Below are 11,909 nucleotides of genomic sequence, written 5' to 3'. Positions count from 1 at the left end.
CTGAATTTTACAATCAACCAATACCACGGCAGTGTACATGGGCCTAGGACCAGAGCACAAAACACAGAATGCTTTTTATTATTATTTTTATCTACCACACTGACTGAAGAAGAGACCGAAGCACTGAGAACAGTAATACAACCTGACCTAACAGTACCCCAAAACTACCCAACAGTACCCCAATAGTACCCAGTACCCCAGTGGCACCCAACCACAGTTAATATCCCCCCAAATGCTCACCTAGAATTTACTGCAACCCCCCCCCCCCCCCCAAGTACCTGAAACTATTCAGACCCAAACCAACCCCACCTAACCCCCAAAATACTCCCTGCAACCCCAGTCACACCCAGCAGCTTTGACCCCGCCCCAAACCACCAGCCTGGAAGGACAGATACAGACAGCTGGGTTAAAACAAAATCCTCACTGAACTACCCACTCACTAACAGGGAGTCTGGTGAATGAAATGTATCTAGAGATCATGCTCATGGGTGACTTTTAAACTGACAAGTGGCCCAAAACAGAGTCAGCAGTGAATCACTTATATAGAGGATTTCTAGGCTGTTTCTTACCATACCCAACACTGGTATTTTATGATATTTTACGAAGGGGTTTCATTTCCAAATGTCATTGAGGACTTGACAACTGCAGATGAATACTTTCATCTGAGTGTATAATCACTTTGTAAGGTTGGACAATAGCTAATGACCTCATTAATAATGAATTTGACTTTCATACTATTAATTGTTTTGTAGGAGTGGCTCTCATTTTAGAAAGTAATTTTATTTTCTCATTGTAACCCAATGGACCCAGAGAGTCACAGGTGCCAAGATGCTTCTAGGAAATCCACATTACTTCACATAAGCAAAGGTCAGCTAACATTTTCTATCTGAAAGCATTCTGTAACTTCAGGCCCTGGGTCTGGGGCCACATGTTGATTTCTTCACTAACGGTTAAGGTTAGATTAATGGTTGCAAAAAAAAAAAAAGCTGATCCCCAGTCAGCGTTCAGGAGCGGTTCCACCCTGGAGCTCACATGACTGAATCCCAAACACACACGCTGCACTAGTATGACTGCGATTGGTCCTCAACCAATCAGATCGTCAGGCTGAGATGATGTCACCGAGGAAACCAAGAGGTGCTCGGGCGTGTGAGCACAATTGAGTCAATAAAATTTGATCAGCGTTAACACTTGAAGGCAGGATTTCTGTCAGCTGCTCTGACGGCTGGAAAAATCTATCAATAAATCAATGAAGGTAATCTCAAGGTAATCTCAAATTGCAAAATCAGCTCTTCAAAGCAATAAAACATAATCAAAGCACATCTTGGATCAACTTAAGAATTACACAGTATTCAATATGTAACGAGCTCAGTACAACGATTTCATGCATTATCATCATGATTACTTCTAAACCTGTCTGAGAGCCCGGGCGCCCCCCCCTGCGGCAGCGCCCCGTCCCGCCTGCAGAGGGCGCTGTTCACCTGGGATCAGACAGGAGAGCAGGCAAAGGCATTCTACAAGTCAATTATATCACTCTAGTATGAATTTTTTACACATATAATTTTTATATTTGGCTCTGTTCATCAACAAAGAAACCGTCTTGGGTTCATATTTTTGTCGTTCGGTTCTCTTGAAAGTGACGTTAGATAATATATATATTTCGCTGACAGCCTGTTTCAGAGTGGGAGAACTGCTGATTGAGATTGTAGAGTAGAAGATTTCTTCCTCCCAGCTAAAACCTCCACAGATACAAGAAAATAACTTTATACACCACAGAGTTTAATTACATTCACGCACATTTTCACACAGACAGACAGATTCTCATACACACCAATGCATGTGTGCCCCATGTACACGAGAGCGCACGCACTCACACACAGACACACACACAGACACACACACACACACCGAAAACTGCAAGATCCATCGATGGTGAGTGAACCACGACACAGAGACACTGTTATACACTGACATGGTTGTCATGGTTACTATCTACATCAGGGCCCCTTAGTGACCCCTCTCATCCCCTGGACCCTGTCGCCATGGCAACAAACTCTGACCCCCCAGCGGGCGGGACTGCACTCACAATGCAGGATCGATGAATCAGCCCCTTCACATCCCCGTTTCACTTCAAGTCCAGGGTGATTTCTCTTTTGCCTGAGACTACGCCGAACCTGCATCCTAGGAACTGATCTTCCCCTCGTTCGTTATCTTCCCCTCCTCCGTTGCCCCTGCTTTGTGAACACATCAAATCATAAGAGCCGTTAACAACGCAGCACGAATGTGATAATCAAGACGACAGACCGCGATAAGAACACAGGGCAGTTTGGCAGCTTCTAAAAACGTAAACATAAACGGACCTGACTTCGCCCCGGGATTCCCCCCCCGCTCGCCCCGTTTTAGACACACAGCACTCCGCATAGGCCACTGTCTCAAATGACACACTAAAGACTTTCCCCCCGGCACACACACTGAACCCAGAGTCAACTCAATTCAGTGTGGATTACGGCTTCTCCATTGAGTCTTTCTTTATTCGTGGTCTATTCTAGGCCTAATCCGCCTGGGAAAGCTGACCCTCGTGCATTACTTTCAACCAGAACTACATCGGTTTCGTCTATCGTGAAAATGTATTCGAGGAATATTTCGAATCTTGGCACTGTTTTCCTTTCAAATATACAGCATCTAATTAATTCCGCTGCGCCAGGCGAGCTCAATCAAACCCCGATCAATTTGAATGCATTACATTCGCCTGAGAATAGGTTCTGCAGTCCTCTGGACAAAAAGTAGTGCGCTAAAAAGAAGCGGCTAGGATGTAATTGGAGACAATGCCTATGACTGGTCTAACCTGACAGTAGCTAGCCTACCTATAAACCTACCTACATACCTACATATCTACAGAATGTGAGATATTGCACTTGGTCACAAAACATTGTCGTTGTTGTTGTTGTTGTTGTTTTTTTTTTACAGCATGTGGAAATCTACTAGATTAAGTCACTGTCTGAGACACACAGTACAGTATGGCACTTAGTTGATCTCTAAGTTCGGAAACATGCAGATTCAACACACATATCACTTTTAACCGCAGCGGGGGGGGAAAGGGACCTAAAACATCCCCCATTTTGTTTGGCATGAAAGGAGATGTTGACACTTGAATGCATTAAACAATGAGGAATATTAAGGAACTGTATGCGAGTGCCTTCTGTACTGTATCTAGTACTAGGACTTGTGGTAGGACTCTTTTTTTTTTGTGTGAAGTGGAAACAGTGTTTGAATGCTGCAAAGTGGCCTCCTCTCCTGTGTTTCCTCCTCTCGTTCATTCTCTCTCTTTCTCTCTCTCTCTCTCATCTACACTGATCTGCAGACACTGGAAATGGCTAAAGGCTATCCGTCTATCTGTCTATCGAATTCTACGGAGTTTTGCGCAGATAAGAGTTGGAATGTTAAGGAAAGGAAAGGAAACAAGAGGAGGAGACGGAGGGGGGAGGAGGCCACTTTGACACGATCTAAACTCAGGCCCGGATCGACGGATGAACGACGTCACGGAAAAAAAGCCATTTTTCTTCCACCCCTCCTCTCACTCCCGTGTCCACTCTCCCCGTCTTCCTCTTCCGCCGCCTCGTCTGTCTGATCTAGTAAATGGGGACCTGGTACGTGGGCGCTGCGTTGTTCTCGGTGAACGGCGGGCTCTGGTAGGTTTCCACGGTTTCGGCGGTGGTGGTGGTGGTGGCGGCGCCCCCCCCCGCCGGCGCGTTGGAGGGGTACGGCTGGGCGGGCGCGGCGCCGTCCATGTGCTCCGTGGTGAACAGGGTCATGTCGGTGCCGAGCAGGTACTTCTGGACCGCGCGCACCGTCAGGCCGGCCTATAGGGAGACAGAGAGAGAGAGAGAGATAGAAGAAGAGGGAGTGGGAGCAGGAGAGAGAAGAAGAATCCCCACTTTGTGATTTAGGCTGATAAGACAGGTGTATTTTTAATTTTAGTAGTTCTATCCAAGTGTATGCGTATGTAATGAGCATCTGTTTGCGTGTGTGTGTGTGTTCTCACCCAGGTGATTATGGAGAAGAAGGAGAAGGCGATAGCGGCCCGGGCTGCATCTGCCCCCTGGTTGAGTGGCAGCTCGTCCGCGGTGGTTTGAGACCACTGATTGGCCAGGAAGCAGAAACTCACAAAGTACAGGAAGGCCCATAAACCTGCCAGAAACCAGAAACCAGAAACCAGAAACAGTTGGAGCAACGTTAGAACAGAATTAAGGTAATTTCCGCATGAACTTTTGACATAGCTGAGACCAAAGAAGCAGGCACTGCAGGTGTTGATCTCTCACAGCCCGGCCAGCTGAAGAAGGTCTTTGTTCCCTTTTGAAATTAAAAATATTCTCATTTCTTTGGCACTTTGTATGTCAGTTTACTACATATCTATTTTGGAAAAATGTTTTTACCTGAAATACATCAGGGAATATTTGAAAAATAAATGATTCTGTCCTCAAAAGATGAACTATTTTATAAGCCAATGTCTTACGTAAAATGACTCCTAACTTCAATAATCATATTAGCAGTCAATATGGGAGAGTGGGTGTCATTTATTTTTAAATGGTGTATATCTCATTTTGGAACGAAAGTCTTCATTTCCTCTATTAGAGAGGGCTGAAGATTACTGTAGAAATTCACTTTCTCTAGTGGTCTTGTGGTGAAGAAATTGATCATCTGAAACAGAAGAAGCAGGCCTAGTTTGCCTAGAGGCATTTCAGGGGGAAACCCAGCCTTTCGATCTGGTTTCACATCAAGCATTGATAATGGAAGTGCACTGGATTGGATATCTGTATGCATGCCCACTCACTGTATGTGTATGTATGTGTGTCTTTGTGGATATAGCTAGTTTATCTAGATGAGAGTCACTGGTGCCCCCCTCACACACTCAAGTAACTAAGTACATTTACTCGAATACTGTACTTAAGTACAATTTTGAGGTACTTGTACTTTACTTGAGTATTACCATGTTATGCTACTTTATACTTCCACTCCACTACATTTCAGAGGGAAATATTGTACTTTTTACTCCACTACCTTTATGTGATAACTTAAGTTACTAGTTACTTTGCAGATTCAGATTATTAATACAAAATATAATCAACTAATAAATTGTGATGTATTATTATAGGTTACTGTAAGCTACCCAGCAGTATATAAAGTAGTGGAAATCAGCCCCACCTTTTCCAGCTGCAACATTAAAGTGATGCTTACACATTAATGCATCAATAATTATAATTCAATAATATAATATATACTGTATTATTCTGAAATGGGCCATTCTGCATTATGAGTACTTTTACTTTTGTTGCTTTAAGTACATTTTGATGCTAATACTTTTGTACTTTTACTTAAGTAATATTTTGAATGCAGGACTTTTACTTGTAACAGAATATTTTTATACTGTGGTATTTCTACTTTTACTTAAGTAAAAAATCAGAGTATTTCTTCCACCACTGCCTATTACCATCACTACAGGTAACTCAAAGTTCATATATTTGTATCTATTAGGGTCATTATAGTAGCCTAGTGGCTTATTCACTTATTCCTATTAGTAACAAAGTGTATCACTGTCTACCTAAACCTTTGCCATGGAACTGTGGCTACAACATATGAAGACGGCCCATTTGACACAAGCATAGGCTAACCATGAAACATCCAAACTGCAGCTCAAGAGATGTGAAGGACGGCCATATTGGAGGTCGTCAGCACTCTGCCAAGTTGCAACAGTGGCTGTGAACGGCGAATGGCATTTCTACACGTACAACTTAGCCGCCTCAACAGTCACAGTAATTTCTGTTCTGTTTTTGACAGGGAACTGATCACTTCCCCAGTGAAACACTGCATTGATTTTGTGTTTGCATATGTACTTGCTACCTAACCATAGTATCTGGTCAGCTAACCATCACTGTCTTGTTGCTAACACATCTGATTTGCACACTAGCCAACGTATTTAGTAGAAGCTAGAGTTAGTCGTGGCTAGTAGTCACATGTTAACACTGATGACAGTGCTTTTTTACAGTAAATTAGCCTGCTGGCTAGTTAGCTTGCTAAGAAAGCCAGCAGTTTGTTCAGGTTAAGAGCTGACTCTTCAACTTGTAGTGCTTTGTAACAGACTAGGACCTAAGGGAGAAGGGCTAAAGACAACAGCTTTAGGTCACAGTAACCTAAATTTGAGAACAAATCTACCATATCAGACTATGTTGTACTCTACTCTACTTTTACCTTTGTCTCTCTTTTTCTAGCCAATTCTCCACCGGACCTCCATGATGGCTTCAAACATGGTTACTAGGACATTTGTGCCGCTGCTACAAAGCCTCTATATGAGTGTCCATGTGTCTCCTTACCTGAGAAGCCTATCTCCAGCATCACGGCCTTCTTCCTGTCTTTGACGGAGCTGATGGAGGAGAACTTGTAGTCGAGCAGGAAGAAGAAGGAGCAGGCCAGCAGGCCCACCAGGCCCACGAACACACCGTAGTTACACGCATCAGCGTTCTTGTTGAAGACGCAGTGGAGACGCTCGCTGCCCATGTTCACGTAGCCTTCGTTCACGATGGAGGCGAAGACCACCAGTGAGAATATCTGTGGGAAGGGGGGCAGGAAGAGGTTAGGAAGGAGTGGAGGAATAACCGTGGAAGAGAGGGAGAGGAGTGGGGAGAGAGGAGGAGTTGAGAGGGGAGAGGAGAGGAGAAGGGAAAGGAGATGAGGAATGGGGGAGGAAGGGAGGTAAAAGAAGAGAAGGGGGTTGGATGGAGAGAGGGAAACAGGGAAGGGAATGGGGGAAGTGAGGGGGGAGAGGAGCGAGAACAGGTGGAATAGGAAAGGAAAGGGGGAAAGAAAGAAAGAAAGAAAGAAAGAGAGATGGAAAGCAATGAACTATGAACTGTGTGAAGTTGACATTGACATCTATGTAGAAATCACTTGGTTTGAGTGAGTGAGTGAGTAAGTGAGTGAGTGAGTGAGTGAGCGAATGAGTGAGTGAGTGAGTGAGTGAGTGAGTGAATGAGGGAGTGAGTGAGTGAGTGAGTGAATGAGGGAGTGAGTGAGTGAGTGAGTGAGTGAGTGAGTGAGTGAGTGAGTGAGTGAATGAGTGAGTGAGTCAGTGAATGAGTGAGTGAGTCAGTGAGTCCGTGAGTGAGCAAGGACACAAGCTGCAGATTCATACAAGATACACACAAAGTAATATATCATCACTGTCAGATGAAAACCTTGTAACTCCAATTTAAGTGATTTTCATGTTTTTACTTCAATTGAAGGATTACATGCTCTTCTATGTGTTGAAACAATTCTACAACCCTTAGGCTTATGAAACCTTTTCAAACCCCCCTGTATAAACTCTAAAATGCATGTTGACCAAGCTGAGAACAAGGCTGTTTTTCTCAGTTCCTGAAAAGCTGACATTTCACAGATACGAGATTTTCACCCGACGACAGCGATATGTTCAAAGAAACGCAATCTCACTGTCTCTCTCTCTCTCCCTCTCTCTCTCTCTCGTACTCTCGTTCTCTCTCACACACACAAACAAAACAAACGCACACAGCGTTTGCAGCCTCACTGGAAAACCCCATAGCAACACAGCGGTACGCGAGAGCATCTCTGTGAGCGTGCTCAGAACAAAGGCATGACCTAATTTCCTGTCTCTCTCCCTCTGAGTGACTGAAGAGGTGGATGCTTCACTTCCCCTGAAGAATCACACAGACCTGAGGCGGTGTGTGCGTGTGTGTGTGTGTGTGTGTGTGTGTGTGTGTGTGTTTATATGAATCTGTGTGCACACGTGTACAGAAAGAGGAAGGGAGGAGATTGTCTCAGTGTATATTATGGGTGTGTTCATGTGTGTGCAAGCATGCGTGTGTGTGTGTGTTTATCACATGCTCCAGAGGTGAACATGAGATCGATCGTGTTTTTTTTTAAATGTTTTTTGATCAATATTTTCCACTAAATTAAGCTATCAGGGCAATTACTCTGCCATGTCATCCACCAACACAGCTAAATCCTGTTCTGCTAATATTCCCTTTCTCTGTTACTTTCTCTCAGTTTATCCTCTTATCTCCACACTCTCTCGTTCTATCTCTTTTCTATTGTTTTCCATCAATACCAAGCTTCTTTAACTCTCTTTCCTTACTCTCTCTGTCTTTCCCTCTCTCTTTCATTCTGACCTCCCGTACTGACACTGATCAGCTGACTAACACTTGGTGGCAGAATAGGGCCATGTGACCCACACCCACACACACACACACACACTCACACTGGGGGGTTTAGGTCATATGATGGAGGAGGAACACTTTAATCCCACAATGGGACACTGTCGGCTCTACATTTTAAACGAACCATATCTGTGTTTACACAGCTTTCAATAAATACACAGCTGTTATTACTCAGCATAATAAAGTTGATTATGTGCTGCTTCCTATGGGTTGGGACCCAAACTGATGGGCCTCCACGTGAAAAGAGAAGCATTTATTAATAAACAGAATCTCATGAAGCTGCTGTATACTTTGATTACAGCTGACTGCGGCTTGGTCTTTCTGATATGAAAGGAAAATTTGTTATTTTGTCATCAAGTGTTCCAATTTACTATTTTGGTGTAGACACTTTCCCTCAACCTGCCTCGTCCACTTCTACTTTAGTTAACAATATTTCTCAGAGTGCTTTTGACAACCCACAGAAAGAGCCTGAACTTGTTGCATTCAGCTGTGGGTTTTACATGTAGGTGGTGAGAAAGATAGCAATAGTGATGATAGTGGAGTGAGAGTTTTTCAGTCGAGAAAAAGCGAGAGTTGGGCGCCTTGCTCAGAAGGCGTCTTGTAGCTGCATTGCATTCTGGTCTATTGAGACTGCTGTCAGTGGAGAAATTGGTCTCTCTGCCTCTTCTACGATGGATTTCTCCCTGTATGATTGTTGAACGTTGGTGCAAAATGAGTCTAGAAAGAAGACCTCGCTCTTTAATTCAGTGGGAATGACAAAAATACACCACCGAATAACTATATGGGCCCAGAAATACAAGGTACATCACCAAGAGCTGTTTTAAACCATGTTAAAGTGTTTTGAGTGGATTCTTCCTTTAAGCTTAGACCTTTGAAGTAGGCCCACATCACCTACAGAAGGTTTAGTAGTAAATTCTGTTGCTCCAGAACCATCCCGCTCTAACCCTAACCCATTCACCCGCACTAGACCCAATATATGAAAAATATAATGAATCTTGGTCCTGGAACAAGAGACTCGCTTTCTCATTTGGATGAAAAATGATTTAAACGTTTTAATAAGAGTGAACCTATCAAGTACTGTAAAGGTGTTAGTGCTTTAAATGCAGTGTGAAGAATCAAGGGATGCTGGAGGACACATTGCAAAGGAGTGACACACACACACACACACACACACACACACCCTGTCTTATCTTGGGTAGCCTAAAAAACCTGTTGCCCTAAAATAGCGCCTTGCCATCATGGAAAACATGAGGCTACAACCAGGTTAAACCATAGCCTCTCACAACAAGCCTGCACACACACACACACACACACACACACACACACACACACACACACACACACACACACACACACACACACTGAGCACACGCTTGGATTTCCCTCGGTGAGATCCCAGGTCTCCTCCCCATGGCTGCACTGGTGAAGAAGACCTTCTCCGTGTCACCCAAAGGTGATGCGGTAAATCAAACGTCAGGAAACAGCGCGTCTCCCGCGAGCCCGGCGTGCGTAATGATGATCACCGACCAATCACAGGTGGGAATGACGGACGACGACCGTTTCGGGTAAATCGGCACGATCATTAGCTCTCTGCTGAAAATATGATCCCGCATATGAAATCAGAGGGTCTGTGCGGTATAGGATGCTATTAGGCTTTAGAGAGCGGAAAAAAAATCAATAGATGCTATAGAGAACAGCGACGAGGCTGAGGAATGCTGTAGGATGAATATGGTGGTCTCCCTCATTTCTACACAAACACCAATGTATACACGGGCCCAGCCTATTACACATCTTCCATTGGTAAAAGCACTGCCAGGCACGATGAAAAAAAAGATAATTTAATTTCACAGCGGATAGGTCGGTTCTTGCCCAATTAAAACATCTGTAATGAAATCAATTTTATGGCCCGCGTCCAGTTTGATACCCAGCAGAATGACAAATAGCCACTAGGCGTACACCCTATGACACATTTCATTATTAATATACACTGATATAAACCGTTATTCCACTGTGACTTTCGATACAGACCCTGCCCATCAATTATCGGCGGATTTTCTAGAGTCTATTTGCGGTGAGACCACGTCACGGGTCCCGCGAAGAAACGACAACAGAGAGGACCCCCCCCCCCCTCCCCTCCCTCCCCCCCCACCACCACCACCACCACCGGTACCGTAAAAACCCGGTCTCACCCAGGACAGGACTCTGAGGATGGTCTGCGGCTGCTTGGCGAAGGCAATCGGGTCGATATCGGCTCCGGCCCGGCCCGCTCCGAACGATCCCACTCCGTCCATCTTCTGTCGGTCGCTCGCTGCGCTCCTCTCGGCTCCACGCTCCCGGCTCCACGGCTGGATACGCTGCTGCTGCTGCTGCTGCTGGAGCTGCTGCTACTGTAGGGACGGGTCCTGCGCGCACCCGAGAGCGAGCGGGCGCGGGCGCGGACACGCTCACGGCTGTGCTCTCTCCGGAGCGAGCTGGGCGTGCATGACTTGACGTGCCCGCGCTATAGTCTGTGGTTCCTCTGCTCCTCTCTTCCCAGCCTACAGATGTGTAAACAAAGAGGAATGAATGGGATATATTTAGAAGGTTACTAGGCTACACAATATCAAACAGAACTATAAACATATATAATGAGTATTATTGGGATATTAAAGTGATACCATAGGAGATTAAAAAAAAATAGTAGGCTAGACAAGGTCACTATCAACTCACTATTGAGTACAATTGACACACTATAAATCATTATAGGAATATTATAGGAATATTATAGCAACCTTGCCTGGAATAGGGACAGGCTGGGAGTGGTGCTCGCCGATGAGCAACTGGTGGCTGGGTAACCCTCATAGTTCGGCCGGGCACAAGCCAAAAAAGCAGTGCAAGGCTGTTTCCTTGTGGGCTCCCTGGGAGGGATTTTGGCAAACTGGCTTGTGGAACATGAAACATGACCTTTCTGGTGGGGGAAGGAGCCTGAGCTGGGGTGAGAGGTTGAAAGGTACCAGCTAGATGCAAGCCAAAGAGGTTGCAGCTGTGGTAGGTGCAGAAGCAAAAGCCAAGGTGTGGAAGGACTATGGAGAGACTATGGAGAATGACTTTCAGGTGGCCTCAAAGAGGTTCTGGAAAACCATTCCGTGACTTAAGAGGGGAAGGCAGGATATGACCCAGGCTGTTCTCAGTAGGCACGGAGAAACGCTGAGCTTGACTGGAGGCATAGGCGGCGCTAAAATTCCCAGGATTTTCATAGGATAAAATTAGGCAAATCACCTAAACAGCTCGACTGGCACTATGAAATAAGAAAGGCCACACCTTGCCATGAAATATAAAATTAGAATCAATGCATTAAGCTCAAGATTATCAAAATTATTACAATTATCGCTGGTATGGCCACATTGAGATAGTGCAGTAGAATAATTCCATTCATTCTTCACACAGAAGCACCTTAGACATCTATTCTGAAGTCAATTTGCCTTTACTGGTCAGAGATGTTTGTTGTTATTGTTTAATAAGAGCATCACAGTAGGATGACAGAGAGGTGTTTGTTGCGTGTGCCTAAGTTGCGGCTGTTGAGGCCCACTCACACCTAGAGTGGCAACTATAAAGATAGCCTAACTATAAACTGTAACACACTGCGCTCCATCAATCCATGTCATCCATCGATGGATAGGTCTCATTGATGGGATATTGACAGGACAG

General features: G+C 44.8%; 1 protein-coding gene across 1 annotated transcript; it reads right to left on the bottom strand.

Moving 5' to 3' along the window:
- Positions 1-319: 319 nt before the first annotated feature.
- Positions 320-10,513, bottom strand: syngr3a (synaptogyrin 3a). The gene is made up of 4 exons (XM_071518927.1): positions 10,412-10,513; positions 6,366-6,600; positions 4,040-4,185; positions 320-3,857 (listed from the first exon to the last, which is right to left on the bottom strand). The coding sequence occupies exons 1-4, from the start codon at positions 10,511-10,513 to the stop codon at positions 3,627-3,629; spliced, it is 714 nt and encodes a 237-aa protein (XP_071375028.1). The 3' UTR covers positions 320-3,626.
- Between the last annotated feature and the right edge of the window lie 1,396 nt (positions 10,514-11,909).

The sequence above is a fragment of the Centroberyx affinis genome, unplaced genomic scaffold, assembly GCF_046629955.1.
Source record: "Centroberyx affinis isolate AG114_WGS23_722 - 3 ecotype Tasmania unplaced genomic scaffold, CSIRO-AGI_Caff_v1 ptg000645l_1, whole genome shotgun sequence".
NCBI classification, from domain to species: Eukaryota; Metazoa; Chordata; class Actinopteri; order Beryciformes; family Berycidae; genus Centroberyx; species Centroberyx affinis.
This window is presented reverse-complemented; position numbering and strand designations above follow the sequence as displayed.